At 42.8% G+C, this 17,937-nt stretch overlaps 2 protein-coding genes across 2 annotated transcripts; one reads left to right on the plus strand and one right to left on the minus strand.

The window, feature by feature from the left end:
• The first annotated feature begins 74 nt into the window (after positions 1 to 74).
• ndufaf2 (NADH:ubiquinone oxidoreductase complex assembly factor 2) lies at positions 75 to 13,963 on the plus strand. Its single transcript, XM_017431319.3, has 4 exons — positions 75 to 279; positions 9,171 to 9,260; positions 10,201 to 10,241; positions 12,351 to 13,963. The coding sequence occupies exons 1-4, from the start codon at positions 165 to 167 to the stop codon at positions 12,582 to 12,584; spliced, it is 480 nt and encodes a 159-aa protein (XP_017286808.1). The 5' UTR covers positions 75 to 164; the 3' UTR covers positions 12,585 to 13,963.
• smim15 (small integral membrane protein 15) lies at positions 13,964 to 16,345 on the minus strand. Its single transcript, XM_017431320.3, has 2 exons — positions 16,201 to 16,345; positions 13,964 to 14,670 (listed from the first exon to the last, which is right to left on the minus strand). The coding sequence occupies exon 2, from the start codon at positions 14,650 to 14,652 to the stop codon at positions 14,428 to 14,430; it is 225 nt and encodes a 74-aa protein (XP_017286809.1). The 5' UTR covers positions 14,653 to 14,670; positions 16,201 to 16,345; the 3' UTR covers positions 13,964 to 14,427.
• Positions 16,346 to 17,937: the final 1,592 nt, after the last annotated feature.

Raw genomic sequence — 17,937 nt, forward strand, 5'->3', positions numbered from 1 at the left:
GATGATTGGTTGAGGCAATACCGCCGCCCAATCACAAAACAGTTTGCTGATTTTGACTTCCGACCCACGCGCCCTTGCGTAATCAAGAGCGTGCTAGGACCAGGAGACAGAGAACGGTCAGAGGGGAAACATTTACACCAGAACCTTCGGCTTGTCCTGTAAACATGAGCAGGATTACTGGTATCCTACGGCGTACTTTTGGAATAGTACGAGAGCACGTCGGGACAGACCATTTTGGGAATAACTATTACTTTATCCCTGAGCAGACGACATGGACAGGTATAATACTTATACTTTACTTACGGTAAAATGACCAAATTGTGATTTTGTTAGCAATTCTTGCACACAAACAGAAATGAAGTTAACGTAGAAAAGCGCACACTGACGGTAGTAATTGTATCCCTGACAGTACATCTTCACACAGTGTGTTTTCTCCCCAAGAATTAAACTTCTCCTCTTTTTGCTGATTTCACTTAAGTAACTTACAAACAGTACGAATCAAAAAAATCACAACACACCTTTTTTGTACCACGCAAGTTTTGTTTTTGCATCAGTCTTCTTGCTGTTGTAGATTTGTCTTTAGTTTTCACCTTTTCACTTGTGCAGCATTATAAGACTGCCGCTAGATGGCGCAACCACCTGCATTTGAAGTTTTTTGTCAAGATATGTTACTCTTTATTGGATACAAGCCACTATTTCAGAGTTTATGCCAATCTTGATACACTGTTAAAAGTAAAACCACCCCCAACCCACCACACACACACACACACACACAGAGTAGCATATCAAGTTATTTCTCTGTGATGAGGATTTAAAAGGAGGTCATATACTCCTACTGAGACATTGCAGAGCTACAGCTCAAGCCAAGCAGTGGATCTGTGTCAGTCTCCTCCATGTCGGGATGCCAGTAGTGACCTACACACAGTCTTGGACTCAGACAGCATCTTCTTGGCCTATCTAAACCAATGGGCAGGTCTGCTGTAGGGCCTTCTCCTGTCTTTCTGTACAGAAGCGTATCTCAGGACAGGAAGGTCAATGGAGGCCATGATGGTCCTGATCACCTCAGAATGGAGATAGTAGGTTTGTTGGCATCTATAGAGTTCTGTTTTGAAGAAAAAATACATTTGAATTGAACATAAATTCACATAAACTGCTGAAAGTGTAGACAGAACCCAGTTTATCAATCTCCCTTCGTCCCATCGGCAGCAGCGAGGCAGCATCACAGACTATAGGTGTCAGATCTGGAATCCCAGCAACCCCTCTGGATGTTTCAGTCATGATGTTGCAGTTTAACAGAGACACATTTGGCTTGTTAGGAAGATAATGTCAAATGCATTCTCAGCAGAAGACGTCAGGCCATTTTGTTTGTGTCTTTCGTATTTTCAAGAGGAGCTCACCTCTGACAGGTTGCATGTCTTCTTCCTTTCTGACTGAACTTGACTGTTTTTTTTATTTTTTATTTTTTGCTTCACCTTTTCTCAGCAGTTTTTTTTTTTTTTGGTGGTGGTGGGGGAGTCTTTCACCCACCTCGTATTTATAATTCATTACAAGGCTGCTCCTCTATCCCTGGCTGTCAGACTATTCAAATGAGACATCACAGAAGCAGCTTTCTTGCACGCCACAGAGTAATGTATGCACTGTCCCATCGCAGTGACTGACACTGTAGAGAGGCTAGTTGGCCGGTAGGAAAAGAAAAAAACAAAAAAGCTCTGACAAATACCATCCCGAGCGCCAAAGAGGCACATACTCCGGCTCAAATATGCATTTGCAATAAACAAGAAGAAAAATAGAGTGTATGTATTTGTAACTTTTTTGGCACTCACCCGTTCATCCTTGTGGAACTAAAATGTATGCATTATTCAGTCCATATGTCTCGCTAAAGTGAGCTCTTTTTGATCTTAAACTGATAGGCCGAGCATTGGCTCAGGGCCTTAAGGCAAGGACCGCAGGGGTCTCCACTAGAGCGAGTACATTTTGGTTCAAATAAGTGAAGAGTCTCTCTCTTTGTCTGCTCTGCTTGCTTGCTTCTGTTTATTTGTCCATCTCCGCTGCACAGTCAGGCCATCCCTCTCTACCTTTATCCATGCTTTGCTGCCCCCATTTTCTACCTCTCTTAATCGGTTAACTTAAGAAAACTGGGGCATAAGCAATGCGGAGGGCCAACTTAGGCTACACGTTATGATTATAATTGCTACTACGACGGAAATGGAAAGAGAGAATTACTTTGTGTTTTCTTTTTTGATTTGTCTGGTTTGATTTCAACAATTTCTGTTTAAGTTGCTCTTTTTTTTGTTGTTGTTGTTGTTTGTTTGTCTTCACGTCGTCCCTCCCCTGTACGGCTGCCTCTGGATTTTCCTCCTTTGAAGTAATTCCAGTGAAGATTTCCGTTCACAGCAGTGGAGTTTTTCAGCAGCGTGGCTGGATAGACCCAGAAAGAGAGTCGCCTAAACCCCTCTCCTCAGATGCTGCCTCTCGTCTAAATGAAAGAGCCTGGGCATGAAGAACACTCGTGGAAAGAAAGAACCTCTGCCTCTGCTTTTTTTTTTTTTTTTTACAAAGGGTCCAGCAGTTATAAAGGCCTACTATGTGCCGGGCTCTCATAGAAAACCACTGTGCTGCCGCTGAGGCCCAGCGAGTCTGGTATGTGGCGGGACTACAAGAGAGCCACTGGCTATCTGGCTGTTAAAAAGGTCTTTGCCTCTGTGTTGTTTCCACAGAGCTGAATAGAGAATCTATATTCTTCTCTGTTTCTGTGCGCTTCTGTCCCCCAGGCCCGGCTCTGCCTCACACTGCATGGGGGCGCCATGTCATGCTGCCCAGATGAAAGCCAAGCGTTCTGCGGATGGGCTCATTCGTCTTCAGCAGCGGGCCTGCAGCTCTGACGCCTGCCTTCCCTCCCTTTATTTAGGAAGAGAGGCGTGCTGACATTATCGGCTGCTGCAGGCACATTTGAAAATAATTGCCTGTATGATTGCTATTTTTCCCACCTCTTTGAGGAGGTGTAGCCTTTGTCTTGGAATCAATGGCTGCTCAATACTGGACAGGGGAAAGGCAGTTTCCTTTCATGTCTCGGTGAAAAGGATGTATTTTTAGCACCATTCATTTTAGCAGTGTGTGCCATGCAGTTTTAATCTATTGGTCCTCTTTTACTGTGCGGAGAATGGAAGAGACTCAGAGGTTCTTCACGGGTGTGCTGTGCTGTTACAGAGAAAAGAGCCGTTGACTTGTCGTCCTATCACTATCCCTCTCTTTTTGTCTATTATTTATTTGATTCGCCAGCTCTGTTCTATGAAGTGAAAAACTAAAAAGGAATCGGTTCTGCTATTTCAGGATTGGCGACTCTGGGGACCGAGGAAGGAGGTGTGTGCTTTAGCGTTAGCGTGTGATCGCGCACCTGTGTTTATGCCACATAATCGCTACGCGCCATGTGTTTTTGTGTATTTGTTTTGTATTTTAAAAGAAAGCAGGAAGAAGAAGAAAAGAAAAAAAATCGGCGATTGTGTGTTTTCTCTCCACTTCTTGCCCTAACACACTTAACACAACAACAGATGGCTGTGTGTCATCAGAGCGTTGATTCGAGCCTCATATTTCCACCGAAAGACTCACAGTGGAAAGCGACGAGGGTCCAAATGGCTGTTCATTCTGCCACAAGTTGTCCCCTGGGTGTGATGAAGGAGGGTCTATCCTACCGTAGGACACCAAGTCAGTGTTTATAGAAGCGGCAATGTCCAGAGCCGCTACAGTAAATCATGCTAATTGATCAGCAGCTTCGCAATGCATGGGGTTTAAATGAAGGTTGTTTAATCATTATAGGATTTAGCTCATCTAGCTCTACCCCGGCTGCCAAGTGTGTATTTGTATGTGTATCTGGTGGCACATCATGGAGGGACTTTACTAGTTCATTAAAAAGGCATTTGAAGAAATAGATGCTGAAAATGAGAGATGGGCACATTTATTTTCAATGGCAGAACAATTCAACTGGGCTTTGATCCAATATCTGTGGTAAAAGTATTTTGCAGGTCCATTAAACACTGCCTATCTGCATTGGGATCTACGTCAGTATACATTCAGTTTTAAACTGACTTGATGCTTATGGCAAAAAAAAAAAAAAAAATGCAACCGACACATCATTCCGAAAAACTAAAAGGTAAAAACTTCTTGATGGCGCAGGTGTGATTCACGTTCCACGTGTTTTGACACCTGAGGGCTCTTTGTCGGTCAGAAACTCAAACCAGGAAGACTGACAGACGGATCGGCACACTAGGAGACGTCTCCTGGAGCCCGTCGCCGCCGCTGCTTTATGCAAGTCAGAATATTTTAATAAAACAGACAGGCAGGGAGAAGTAAGGCAAGGAGAAATGGAAAGGGGAGAAGATAAGGCTAAGGGAAACTATTGGAGGGTGGAGAAGAAGGTGGGGTACAGAAAGTGAGTGACAAAGAACAAAGAAGATGCTGACATATGGGGGGGAAATTATAGCGTGGGGAGGGGGGGTAGAATGGAGGAAGTGAAAGGAGGGTTTCTGACAGAAAGAGGGGGGAAATGAGTGGGTGGAACAGGCGGATAGATAGTACGGGAGACGGAGAAGGTGAGGATAGGTTAATGGCGAGAGAGTGGTGGTGGTGTGAGGAGGGTTGTTGAAGGTGTAATGGAAGAAAAAGGAAGAAGCGGCGGGAGGTTGGATGGGAGTAGCGGAGGTGAACAGAAAGGGGTGGATAGCTTGGTGTATGGACATCATGGGCCTCAGAGGAGGTGCTGAGGAAGGAAGGGGGTCCACACCGCTCCAGAGCCTCACAAAGGATCCTGACTTCCTAGCTCAGGCCTTTTTATAACCCACTGGTCAGGGTGGTGTGGGCTGGGGAGGGTTACTTCATGAGAATAGGTGGTCTCAGACAGAGAGGGCTCAAACATTGCTTCCACGTTTGAGCACCGCTTCCTGTGTTTAGGTAAAACTAACCCACGAGGGAAATCATAGTATTCTTTTCAGCATCTTAATACTTTTATGAATTCTTCTCCTCTGTTCTGTCATGAGTCGCTCAAAGCTCAGTGGGATCAACAGGGACAAACAGAACGGCGGCTGAATAAAACTAAAGCAAGCAGGCCCACTTTACGCCCAAGCTCCTCCTCTCACCAGAACTGATGCAAAACAATGACTGGCCTTTTCCCTCTAAACCTCATCCCACATCGCTAGGCTCTGGAATAATGGGTAACCATGGTTACAGGCCTCACACATCCCCTCCATGTTTTTTTTTGTTTTTTTTTTCAGGAAGAGACTGCAAGAGGGAGAGGGTGTCCATATTGGTACCCGGTTGCCCTCGCATGCTCATCGGATCACTCCGTCTTTATAAAGCTGTCCATTACGATTCACGTGCTCACCCGTCTCTAGCGCACGGCTCAGCTGGAAGGGAATAAACTCGTCCGAATCCAGGCTGATGGGCTCGCTGCACCAAGGCGGCTTTTTGTCCCGCCACTGCATGAAACCTGAAACCCCCTGCGTCTGACTGAGAAGGCTGCTCTCTATCAAGATGGAAGCGATGATTGCCATGCTGTTGCAGTCGGGAGCTCTTATTTTTGTCTGCATTGCAGTCTGGTGAAACGCAAGCGAACGTGGCGGGGTTTATCTGCGCTGCAGATGTAGGTGTTGATGGGAGGGCGGGGTGTGACATACCCCACCTGTTGGGGTCAGGTGCAGAGAGGTCATTCTAATGTATTCCGTCTGCGTTTTTAGCGACTTCTCTTTCAAAAGACGTTGTTGATTGACACGTGCTCCCCCGACGTTCGCGTCTGCAAGAAAAAAACACAGCAAAAGCGACAACACAAGATGCCCGCAATGACATTGTGGAGGTGAGAAACCTCTCGGGTCGCCCCCAGCAGTTCTCAACTGGGAGCTGATGTGTGAGGCTTGGAGGTTGGGGGTTGCTGTGTGCGAGCGTGTTGAAGCAGGTGATGGAGTTTAGCGGGGTGTGTTCAGGGTTCAAAGAGCAGCCCTCGGAGCGCATCATGTCTTATTTTAACGAATGGGAAGGAAGAAGTACGGCTGCCACGGCAACCCCCTCACCCATCCCTACTCCTCCTGCCTCCCTTCTTCCTTCCTTGCTTTCCTCTCCCCTCCCCCAGGATCCACAGCGAGGCTCACAGATGAGTTGTGCTCAGACAGGTGAGATGGCTCATGAATATTTATGCGGTGGGATTTCATTCCTCCCTGCCGCTGGACCCTCCCCCTCTCCAAGGCAGTACTGCGTTTGTCCTTCACGGTAAAGAGGCAGCGTCCTCGCTCCTGTCCCTCAGGTTAATCTGCCTGCTCTCTAGCCAGTTGTGTGTGTGTGTATACAGGTGTGTATTTGACTATTAAATAGGGTTCCCCTAGTGAGTGATGAGAAGACAGAGCTGTCACAAGGGCACCTGCTGAGATCCTGACCTCCTAGCGTGCTTCATACCATACCTCCCTTTTCTCTCAGGGTGGTGTAGAAACGTAGGTGTAGGTCTGTGCAGCAGACAGATACTGTAGCTTACACCCATGTTGATGTCTGTATGTGCCGGGAATAATGTGTAAGTTAGTCCATCATCAGAAAATCCTAAACATTTGCCGTACACATTTTTCCAATGTCATGGGATATTGGGGGAAAATGTTAAACGAAACCAAACTAAAATGGAAAAGCTGTGTTTGGGGAAAAAACTACAGATTTTGGAGAGAAAGTAGAGGCCAGGTGCTGCTAATCAGATACACTTCATTAAGTGATCATCACCAAGTGTGTCCACCTCTCTAAAGGCAGCAGTTTTAGCAGTTTGCTGCTCTGGAGCATACAGGTGTGTGTTAACACCGTGCCAAGGAGGAAAGACATCAGCAGTGAGTGACCTTAGAAAAGCAGTAGTTACTGTCCATCAGTCAGGGAAGGGTTCAAAGGTCATTTCACCAACAACTTGGAGTCTATTATTCTACAGTGAGGAAGATTATTCACAAGGAGTGAACGTCCCAACAAATTCACCTCAGGGTCAGACCTTGTAATGCTCAGAGAAATTGCAAAAATTCCAAGATCTGCAGCACGTCTCAGACTCTGCAGGCCTCCGTTGGAAGGTTAAAGTTCACGACACCGCAATTAGGAAAAGACTGAACAAATATAGCTTGTTGGGAACGGCTGCCAGGAGAAAGCTTCTTCTCTCTAAACTGATTATGGCAGCATTACCAGCCGATGGATTGATGGATGCAGTTCCTGCAACTTTGTAAACCTAACTCTAATGGCATTTATCAGTGATTGTCATGTCGTAACATTTTCCCATTCACTGTTCTCCCATATGCTGCTGTAGTCTCAACCTGTATGTTTTTAAATACCCCGTTTTAAAATTACCACAGTGTGAGAAACACCGCAGGCAGACTGACAAGTTTCCTCCCAATATGTTTGTGATGGGAGGATCCAAAATATGTGTTTTGTCATTAAAATCCCCGGATAAAAGATGTAGTGGAAGGGGTTTAGTCATGCTGCAAAGGCAACAACACAAGAAAAGAGCTCTGTTGGTGTGTGACAGAGGAGGAGATGGGATGTAGAAGAGGCTGAGGAAACTAGGCTCCTCTCTTTATGCCTGTTATCCAGGCATTAGCTGAAGCTAAGCACATTGCATGTGGGGACTTTAATGCAATTTTACCGTTTCGGTCTGCTGCCACCCACATCCCTGCAAATTTGGATATGATCTGTTTATTATTAGCATTTCATGTCTTGGTTGGTATTGCCCAGAGAACACAGCCCTCTCGTTACCTCGCAGTTGTTGAAAGTTTTACAAGAAACTGGTTTTCGGGGAACATTTAAAGGTTTTTAATGCAAGGATGCAGTTTGCTTATTGCTGGTGCAGTCTCGCAAGACAGGTGTGAGAATAAGTTTTTAGATTTTAGATCTGGATTTACCAAAACTCAAGCTGCAGAGCTGAAGCCTGTGAGGCCCTACAGTGACAATCTAGAGGGAACCAAGGCAGAACTAAAGCATTACTAGCCTAATTAGCTGACCTGATTACCGTATGTGCTGGATAAAGTATCATCCTCATAAGACATAATTACAGAACAGCACATGTATGAAAAATGTTGTTTTGGTTTGGTTTTTTTTGTCTGTGCTAAAAACTGGAGGGGGAACAACCCAGACTGACATGCACCTCGCTTTGCCACACGTTAGAAAGCCATCATTTATCCGTCCCAGTGCCAGACCTATTTGTTATGGCTGAAGTAAACATTAAGGCCATCAGTCTGCAGTGTGGTTGCATCCATTTGTCCATGTCTGGTCGGCTGCGGAGGAACTGTGATGGAATCCTGACAGATTGTCTGTGTTTTGGAGCGTGTTGTTTTTTCCTTGCCCATACATTTCTCTCCTTCTAGCCGTGTTTGCCATGCATCATCACTCTCTCCCTCCCAGCTCCTACCGCCTCCTCCTCCCTTCCTTGCCTCATCATTTCTCAGAGGGATAGAAGTGATAGATAGACATCCAACTACCTGTGAGAAGGAACTATGGAAACACATTACTTGTTATTTTTGAGCACACAAAGACATATCCCTCTTGCTTTCTTTTATTCCGTCTCTCCTTAGCCCCCCGCCCATCTTTCTGCCTTCGTCTCCATGTCATTGTGTGCCAGCCAAACTTGTCTAATCAGCAGATTTGACCAAAATAATTGGCAGTGGCCTTGCTGCCAGCGAGCGTTGTGCTGTATACAGATAGGGAAAAGGAGCACTTAATATTCCATGCAGCCTGCGCCTCTCCTGTTCTCTGTGATATCTGACCTCTTTTGTCTCCTGCTGGGCTTGATGTTGATTTTGGAGGGCATTGTTAGCCAGAGCGCTGTGATTGGAAGAGGGTTGTCGGCGAGGGGGGCCGTGGTTGGTTGGGCTAAAGGAAGACTGATTTGCATAAAGGCTTAGCCCAGATTTGGAGCCACTCAGCGAGATCTGAGGAGAAGGGCCCAAGGGCCGCGAGGTAATCATCCATGGCCTGTCACAGCACTGTCATCCCTCTGACTGTGTGTGTGTGTGTGTGTGTGTGTGTGTGTGTCTGTATCTGTACATGGAGAGCATTGTGTCTACACCTCTTTGTTTTTATATTCTTTTGCATTTCATGTGCATCATTGGCGAGCAACCTCCATCGACTCACACTTGCTTTCTTTCTTTTTTCTTTTTTTTTTTTTTTGCTTCCTCCAGGAAAGCGTCTCCGTGCCAAGCGGATGGTAGTGCCAGCCAATCCTGCAGTGCATGAATATACAGAGGGCAACATTCCGATAGAGTGGGATGGTAAGTTTTGACTGCAGAATCATTGCCACATATTGCATTTATCACTACTGTAGCTACATGTCGATCTGAACAAAGTCTCTGCTAATCAGAGTGCCCACAACGCCGCAAAACTGAAATGAAACGACAGATTCGTGGCTGCATCTTTCGGGACCTTGTCTTATTCACCGATTTAGTTTTTTTTTTCCTTCTTCTTGAAAGATGGGATGTGGTTTGGGAAGGAGTTTATCAAAAATACCTTCTGCTGCTGTTCTGTAACCCTACCTTAAAATAGTGTTTCACATTTCTTACAACTGGATACAAACTGTTCCCTGTGTCTCAGACGGGCTTTATCCACCTTAACCCCCTCATCCTGCTTCGCCCCATCCCTCATGCATTTTCATCAGGATGCAAATAAGAAACGGATAAAAGAGGGCCCAGATTCCCCCAGTGCTCGCTGGGAGAAGAGTTGCAGAGTCTCTCTTTTCTGCCTCTGTCTCCTGGATCCCTTTAACCTGCTCTGCTGTGCAGCCAGCTCAGCCAAAAAAAAAAAAGAAGAAGACATGACAGACCCAGTTCTGCTCTGGAGAGAAAGGAGGGTCAGAGGTGTTGATGGGGAATGACAGAGCGTGTACGTTATAAATTTGAAGATCAAAGAAGCTCCTCACGCTCTCTTGTGAGACGCAGCACTCGCTGGGCCGGCTCTGCCTGGAACAAAGAAGTCTTAATGTTTTGAGTTTATCACATGTACGGCTCTGTATGTTTCCCTTTAGATAAAGTTTAAAAAAACCCAGGACACACTTCCTCCCCCATCCAGTAGAGCTCCTCAGTTACTCAGTGATGCTGGAGCTGCAGCCTTTAAATATGTCTGCAGGTTTTGTTTGCGCGCCGTATGTTCGTGTGGGTGTTCTCACTCACTTTTCTTCTTCTTTTTTTTTTTTTCTCATCTCTTCTCCTCTTCCAGCTTGGATCCGAGGCAGACGGAAGGAGCCCCCCTCCATCGAGGTACGTCCCCCCTCCCCCCCTCCCTCCCTTCAGCTTCCCCGCTGCGCTGATGGTTGGACTCTGGGGGACTAGTTGCAAGGGATGGGGAAAGAAGCAAAGATGGAAAAGGAAAAGCTTTGATTTGTTTTTATGTTATGGTTTCAAACTGAATCCAGGAACTTTAGGGGACAGGTGTTAAAATAAACAGCAGCCGAAGTGCGTTGATGGGGAGACTGAGAGCTGAAGCAGCCTCTGAACAAGGGGCTCACTGACATCGTGTCCTAGTTTACTTTCTTTTTTTTTCCAGCAGAAGCCTCCATCGTGGCTTTTTGTGTTTTATTTCTGGCATTCTCCAAAATGGGAATATTGAAGGCGTGCAGTTTTTTTTTCCTCTTCCTCCCCCCCTTGTGTTCCTCTCACTGGGTTTATTGCTCTTTAAATGTGAGAATGCTGGAAATTATTTGGCCGGTAAAATGTGGGTCTATAGGAAATCCCTTGGAAGGCCAGTGCCCGGGCACTCTTTCTATCTCTCTGTCCGATGTCCCTGCCAGTAGCCAGTGCCATCCCCTGCCTCTTTTGCCAGAACATTCTCTTCCAATTTTCTGCCTCGCGTCTGCCCAATAGCTGCCATCGACAGCTGGACAGTGTTGATGTGGCCAAGGCTGCACTCCCAGCACATTACCCTTCCCCTTGTCACACTCCCTCTCTTCCTGCTCCAAACCGACATAAATTGATTGGATTAAATCCTGTCATTAACAGGCTGGAAAAGCAGCTCAGTATGTTTGTCTCCCTCCCCAAAGCAGGGCTTTTTGGCCACAGCTCTCCCCTCTCTTTTCCAGTCCTTCAGTTTTGCCAGCGTACAGCAGCATTATGCCCAGTCCTCCCTTCCTTTTTGGCTCCCGGCTCCAGGGCGAGGCTAACATCACTGGACACTAGCTGTAGCTCAAGTGGGTAACTATTCCACCAGCCGACCGTTCTTATTCTAATTGTTTCCATGAATTAGAACGGTTGCCGATGTTGTAAATACTTCCTGTCACGTTAGCAAAGCGAAGCGAGCAGTTTCAAGGACCGCGTTTTTAATCAGGGGTTATTGAAAAAGTAAACTCGAGGTTAACCGAATGTCCTGCCTCTGTCCAGCAGATACGTTTGTTCCTGGAAGCTTCGAAGTGCAGCATTACAGTATTTCTCTTTCACTTTTCTGCAGCGGATGCTATTAAAGAAAATAAATGCTGTTGATTAAAAAGAGGAAATGATCACAGCTTTTGTTCGGACATTCCAGCCAGTAATCATTTAGTCACAGACCTATTTTTTTTTTTAATCTCTTGGGAATTCCCAGCTCAACTTTTCCAACTTTAGACCCGTATAAATCAGAATAGGAAGTGGTCAGTATCAGTGCTGCGGTGGTCCTGGGTTTCACACAGCCACGTAGTCCTGGTGGGTACTGAAACTAATTAATTTATATCAGTGTAATTATTCATTTATCTAATGTATAATAATGTTAAAGGAATGTTTCAAAGGGCACTAAAGGAAACCCTTCTTTGATCATTGCCTACTGATTTAATAATACAAGATTGTTTTAGAGTATTACCCCCTTTTATTTTTTTACCTAACCACATGTTTCTGATCTCTAATTTCTGTAAGAAGATTTAAAAAAATATTCAATTAACCCGAGACGTTAACATGTTTGAGTCTCTTGTCAAAAATAAATACTTTTCTCTCTTACTTGTCTGTATTTGAGGATGTTTGGAGACTTGTAAAACAACAAATGGGGTTGTTTCAATCATGCCTGTTTTAAAACCATCATGTTAACCAACAAAATCACAATCCAAAAGTGGACGTTTTAGTCAAATATAGTCAGATTGTATTTTGATCATCCATCCAGCAGCCTTTTAATATTCATCTGAGTCCAGATTCTGTGAACTTGGTATTTATTTTTCTTTTTAATATTGTTTTCTGTGGCTGAGAACTACTTAAAAAGTATTATAGTGAATAAATGCTCTTTGTGAATATTGACCATTTTTAGCTGTGAATCTATGATGGTAAAAAGGGGTATTAGCCTGTGTTTTAGGCGTTTTATTTGACTGATAATTCCTGCTGAAAACCCAGCCGCTGCTTTGGTTTATTCCGCAGGAGCTCACGATGAATGAGTCCTACAGGCAGGAGATCAAGCTGAAGACCAGAGAGCTGGAGGAGAAAGACCGGGACCTGCAGGCTGAAGAGTACAAGGAAGGCCTGGTGGCGAGGACCGCAGCCAAGGGCCACGCTGCCGCCACCGTCTACGGCAAGCAGGAGGTCAGCGAGGAGCCAAGCAGCACCGCCAACACGTTCCAGCCCGGATCCTGGATGCCCTCTTCAAAGAAATAGACCGAGACATCCACACACGCACGCTGAGAATACAGAGTTAACCAAGGCCTCAAGGAAGGCTCTGGAATAAAAAGTCTGGGAATGACTTTAGCAGGAATTTCATATTAAACGTTCCTCAGTTTTAAGTTATTCAAGAAACTCTGACTTCAGCAGTTGTCGCGTTTGAATTAAATTATCTTATTTTCATGGAGTGTTTTTATTTTTATGGGGGGAAAAAATAAAGAATAAGTGTACTTTTCGTGTAGTAAGTACAACTCAGGTTTGCTGGATAGTGTTGGAAATTACATTTTACTAAATATGTGGAAGAGCCGAGTACGTCCCAGGATCCTGCAGCTGGTGGAGCAATAACTTGAAATAAAGTTTAAACGCCACAAGTCACAATAATTAATGTTTCAGTTTATAAAACTATTCTGTGACATGTTGAAGAAAATATCTGAAGAAAAATCACTCAGTTACAGAGCTACATGAACGGGAATTAAAGGCAAATAAATGTTTTTCCTTTGGTGCAGATTGGAAGTTATCAGTAGAAACTGTCTGAATATTTCTGAAGAATTAATTTTAGGACTATAACCTGAGAACAGATATGCTGCTAGAACATTAGTTCACATTCATGGTCAAAGGCAATTTAAAGGTTTTATGAATCAGGACATAAAAATACTTGTTTACCATCTATAGGAGCAGTTTAGGGGGATTTAGTTTGTTTTTTTCTAAAAATGAGAGACAGTCTAACCTGTTGTGTTACTAAGACAATATTTGGCTCATTTTAAGACTCCGTAAGGACTGATGATTTTTTTATTATGAGAATTATCAAATCTATATTTCTACTTGTTCTAATTACTGACTTCCAGGTTCATCATCAACAGCATTCTTCCCAGTGGGATTGTATATCTTTTAATTCATAATACAGATTCAAAATAAATGAAATTCTATTTTTATATAAAGTAAATGATTATTAGACTTTAAATATTTTAGCTAAATCCTTATTAAAACATCTGTGGAAACATTTGTGTCGTAAAACTAAATTTAGGGGGTTTTTTTTGTTTTTTTTTTTGGTCTGCAATAATTTTTCTGTCCTTGAATCTTCTTACAGCCTTTAAATACAGTTTGTCTAAAATATACTCTGCCTTTAGGCTGTCAGGGACAAATATACTTACAGAAGCAGGATCTGAAAGATGACTTTTTCGTCTCTTCTGTATACCGCTATGATTTGGGCAAATAGCACAACTTCTAAATACAACAAGTTGCTCCAGGTGTGTGTTTAATCTGGATATGTTTGTAACTATTTATTACTTATAAATTAACATGTTTTATTTGAGGATATAAGCAATGTGATTCAGTGCTGACTGTGTGTATCACAATAAAAGAACTGATTTAATCTGTTTTCTTATCAATCAAGAAGTCTTTATTGAACAAAAACGTATATTTTGGTTGCAACTGATTGGACTGAGAAAGTTCCAGTATGCTCATAAAATCAGGTCAGTTCAGCAGAACAGGGATGTTAACAATGGAATGCAAGGTGTTAGAAAAGCTGCACAGTATAGCAAGGTTTTCGTATCAAAACATCAAACTGACGACCGCTGAGCTCTTGCTGACCAGAGTCCTACTGGGACGAGTCCCCTCTTGTCAGTGCTGTCCATCGCAGCACTGCGGGGCCTGCGGGGCCAGCGTCCCGCTGCCCGAACGTGAGGCGGAGTAGCCCTGTGTTGGCAGGAGGGCTGGGACGAGGAAGGGCACCGTGTCATTATCTGGAATAAAGAGGGCCGTGACTGCGGTGGCTGCTCGTCCTTCTTTTATGCCTTCATCCTGCCCTCCCCCCGCACCGCCCCCGGACGCCACAACAAGCTCAGTCCTTCTTGGTCCCCTTGGCCTTTTTAATGTTTTCCTGACGCTTCTGCTTTTTCTTTTGTTCGCGGTCACGCGCCTCGATCATCTTGGCCAGCTTCCAGGACAGCAGTGCACTGGCGATGAAGAGCGGGGTCAGAGCCAATATGATGGTGGTGAGGAAACCGTAGGGGTCTTTGGCAGCCCACTCCACTACATACTCGGCCCATGCTCGAACATCAATCATCCTGCTCGGCAGTCAAACCTGTGAACAACAGGAGAGAGTCCACATTAACAGCTGAGAGCTACGTGATGGATTAAAAAACACAGAACAATAATCCCACAAAACCGCCCACTAATTATTCTACGGATGTCCAGCACAGAACAAAAACAAAGATACATGATCTTCCAGTTGATCATTTACTTTATGTTAAATTTCCAGCTTTTAGTTCTTTGGGGATCACTTTGTTGGTGCTAAAAAAAAATTACTTTTTGTCTGTCAAACAGTTTTCTTTAACATTTGTTATAGAGTTCACTTAATAAACAGGAACAAATTGTGTTTTTGTGAAGGCTGACAACAAAAAAATATATCTCTTTTTGCCAAAAGATCCCTATAAAAATGGGTTTTCTGCTATTTTTTCTGTTAAGTAGACACAACACTGGTTTGTTTTGTGGGTCCAAACATTTTGCTGCATTAAAGAATCAGGGTAACAAACAGCAAATTACATGTTAGGACTATGTTATATGAAAAAAACAGATGACTTGTTTGTTGTAGCCCTTAATTAAACATAGACAGCATGCAAAACCTTTAATTTAGACACAAAATCAGACAAATAGTAGTAAAAAAGAAAACACTGTCATAAAAATCATACTGCTGTTAAAATATAATGCTACAAAATATGGTAATACAGAATTTTTTTTCTTGTTGTATGTAGTTGGATTGATTCATGTGTGGAAAATACACCCCTAAAATAAAAAAAATAAATCCACACTTTTGTCATCAAAACTACCATGAAATGCACCTGAAGCTCCTCACAATATGTTACAGAAAATATATTATTTACGAGTCAAAGACAACTGTATTCATCCTCTTATAATAGAGGATTTAACATTTATGGGGTGTAATTTAACATTATCACTAAACATGAGGACAACCCAGCTAAAACTATATACAGATGAAACTTATGACCCGATTCAATCAAGTTTATCACAACTATTTTTGGGAAAACATGCAACTTTCTTCAACTATTTATCTTGATTTTTGCCAAAACAAGCAGACGCATAACAATTCTGATGTAAGCTTAACTGATTTCAGTGCAGCTAACCCGAGAGCTGTTTTGAAAATGTTCTGGCTAAAACCGTTAATGTGTTTTATCTAAAACACACAAACCATGTCATTTTAATGTTTGTAATCATAAAGCAACAGGAATTTTCTTACTCTGTGCAGCGGTTTATCATCCGTAATAACCTGCTAACAGCTAACTTTAGCATCGCCCACGTAGCAGCTAGCATCCATAAACAAAAACAAAAAACATACCTGTATATTGGACTCAGTCTCAAACTAACAAACAAGAACATAAGATTGTCTGTCAGTGGGATTAGATACTTTAAAATATTTAGATATACTGTTGACTTTAAGGCCTATGAATCATGAGAGGCCTAACTTTCAGGAGCTATTGCACTGACTGTCGGCTAATGAGCGCAGCAGCATTGAGTCTAAAAGTAAAACAGAAAACACCCATTTTGTATTTTATAGTTATTATAAAAGCCTGTCATAAATAACGAACAAACTTACCAAAGTGCAGAAGTTAATGTTTAGATCCACGATAATAACCAGCAAATCCTACCGTTACAGGAAATAAAACGGTCCTGATTCATGAGGCGTTCACTTAACGTCGACAGGATGGGAAGAAAAAAGTTCCCGGTTTCTTTTTTTTTTTCTTTTCTTTTCTTTTCTTTTTAATTAACGTGATTACTTTTTAAGCAAATTTGCATCAATTCTGTTTGGAGATTTTATTTACCAAGCGAGATTTTTTCAGCGTAAAAAAATGCAAACGTTGTCCACGTTTAGGAATCGCAATTAAATTTTATCAAAGTCTAAGTGAATGCAGCATGAGTTCTCGCTCCTGATTGGATGTGATGTTTCCACTACCTTATGGGAAATGCAGTCTTGTAATAAATAAGCGAAAATTCATATCAAATTGAAACAACTTTTCCCTCTGATGAGTTTCAACATATTATAACCCTTAATTTAAATGTTTTAAAATAAATAAAACCAAATTTTACAACAAATTTAAGAAACAGGGACCGGTTTAAAAACAAATCTTTTGCTTTGTCAATCAAATCTCAGTGGAGTTATGCTTATCATCATTTGAGCAATAAAGTACTTTACAGTAACAGATTATGAATTTTAAAAATCTGGTAAAATAAAAACACATTTTAAAGCTTAATAAATATGTTATTTATGCTTATTGGCATTCTTAAGCATGTAATTGCATTACTGTTATTTTTATTATGAGCTCACATTTATGCCACTAAATGAAGTTAACATAAAAACACTTATGTTTAATTAATGAATTTTATCTATCACAAAAAAATTAAACGTTAATAATTTTGGAACTGGTGACATAGATCATTGCTATAAGAAAGTATAATAGTTGACGTGTGAAAGGTTGTTGGAGGAAAGAGGTTAATTTTGTTCAGCTAGATGAAATAAAGTTTGGTTGTTGCTGAAACTTTGGTGGAAAGCTCTGACTGGTGGTGAGGAAAGGGCGGGGGGAAGCAAATTATAAAGCAACAACTGGAAGAAGAAGAAAGAAAAAAAAAGCAAAAAGCAAAACGGCTCCACTGGCCCTCTGAGAAAAAAAAAAGACTAACATAACAAAGGAGGACCTGCTGGCTTTGTGAACTTCCTGTGGGGAAGTATTGAAACCAAATCAGGTTAGGCCACATCTGCTCTGTCCATACGGCATGGATCACTTTCAGAGCGGTTCAAAGGCCAGCCTTTTAGACCTACTCACAGAGGAAGGAGCGGGGCAGCTGGGAACACATGCAGCGGAGGACAGACACATTGCAAACACTCATTCTGGTTTACCGGCATAGTTTTGGCCAAGTTAATAGACAGTTTAGAAAAAAAACATCCCCAAGGTGGGAGCTTTTTTTTTGGTTACATTCTTATCATGCTTAGCTTCTGCTGTTTCAACAAGCATCCAGATCCAAGGGAGGTGGGCGATGCAACCACACCCTCACCCCTGGTGAGGATTTTACTCAAACAGAAGTGGGGCCCCCTTTTCATGATACAGCTATGGAAATATTGGCTTCAGACCAGGTGGGGGACCAAAAACAAACATAATTTTATCTCCTCTGGTTTGTGTGGCAAACCTTTTTTTTTGAATGGATAGACATTAAAGCATGTTTAACATCATTTCAAGGAACTAAATCAATGGATCATGCCAAGTTTGGGTCTAAAGACCAAAGTGCGTGTTAGTCCATCGATCATTAGGAAACCTAGTGATCAATGAAGCTGGGCAAA

This window comes from Kryptolebias marmoratus, linkage group LG1 (assembly GCF_001649575.2).
Source record: "Kryptolebias marmoratus isolate JLee-2015 linkage group LG1, ASM164957v2, whole genome shotgun sequence".
Classification (NCBI taxonomy): Eukaryota; Metazoa; Chordata; class Actinopteri; order Cyprinodontiformes; family Rivulidae; genus Kryptolebias; species Kryptolebias marmoratus.

What these genes read in the sequence shown, in the direction of transcription:
- ndufaf2 (XM_017431319.3), top strand. Translation starts at nt 165, where the DNA reads ATGAGCAGGATTACTGGTATCCTACGGCGTACTTTTGGAATAGTACGA. An exon ending in CATTCCGATAGAGTGGGATG is followed by an intron (nt 9,261 to 10,200) that starts GTAAGTTTTGAC and finishes CTCCTCTTCCAG; the next exon opens with CTTGGATCCGAGGCAGACGG. An exon ending in AGGAGCCCCCCTCCATCGAG is followed by an intron (nt 10,242 to 12,350) that starts GTACGTCCCCCC and finishes TTTATTCCGCAG; the next exon opens with GAGCTCACGATGAATGAGTC.
- smim15 (XM_017431320.3), bottom strand. Translation starts at nt 14,652, where the DNA reads ATGATTGATGTTCGAGCATGGGCCGAGTATGTAGTGGAGTGGGCTGCC.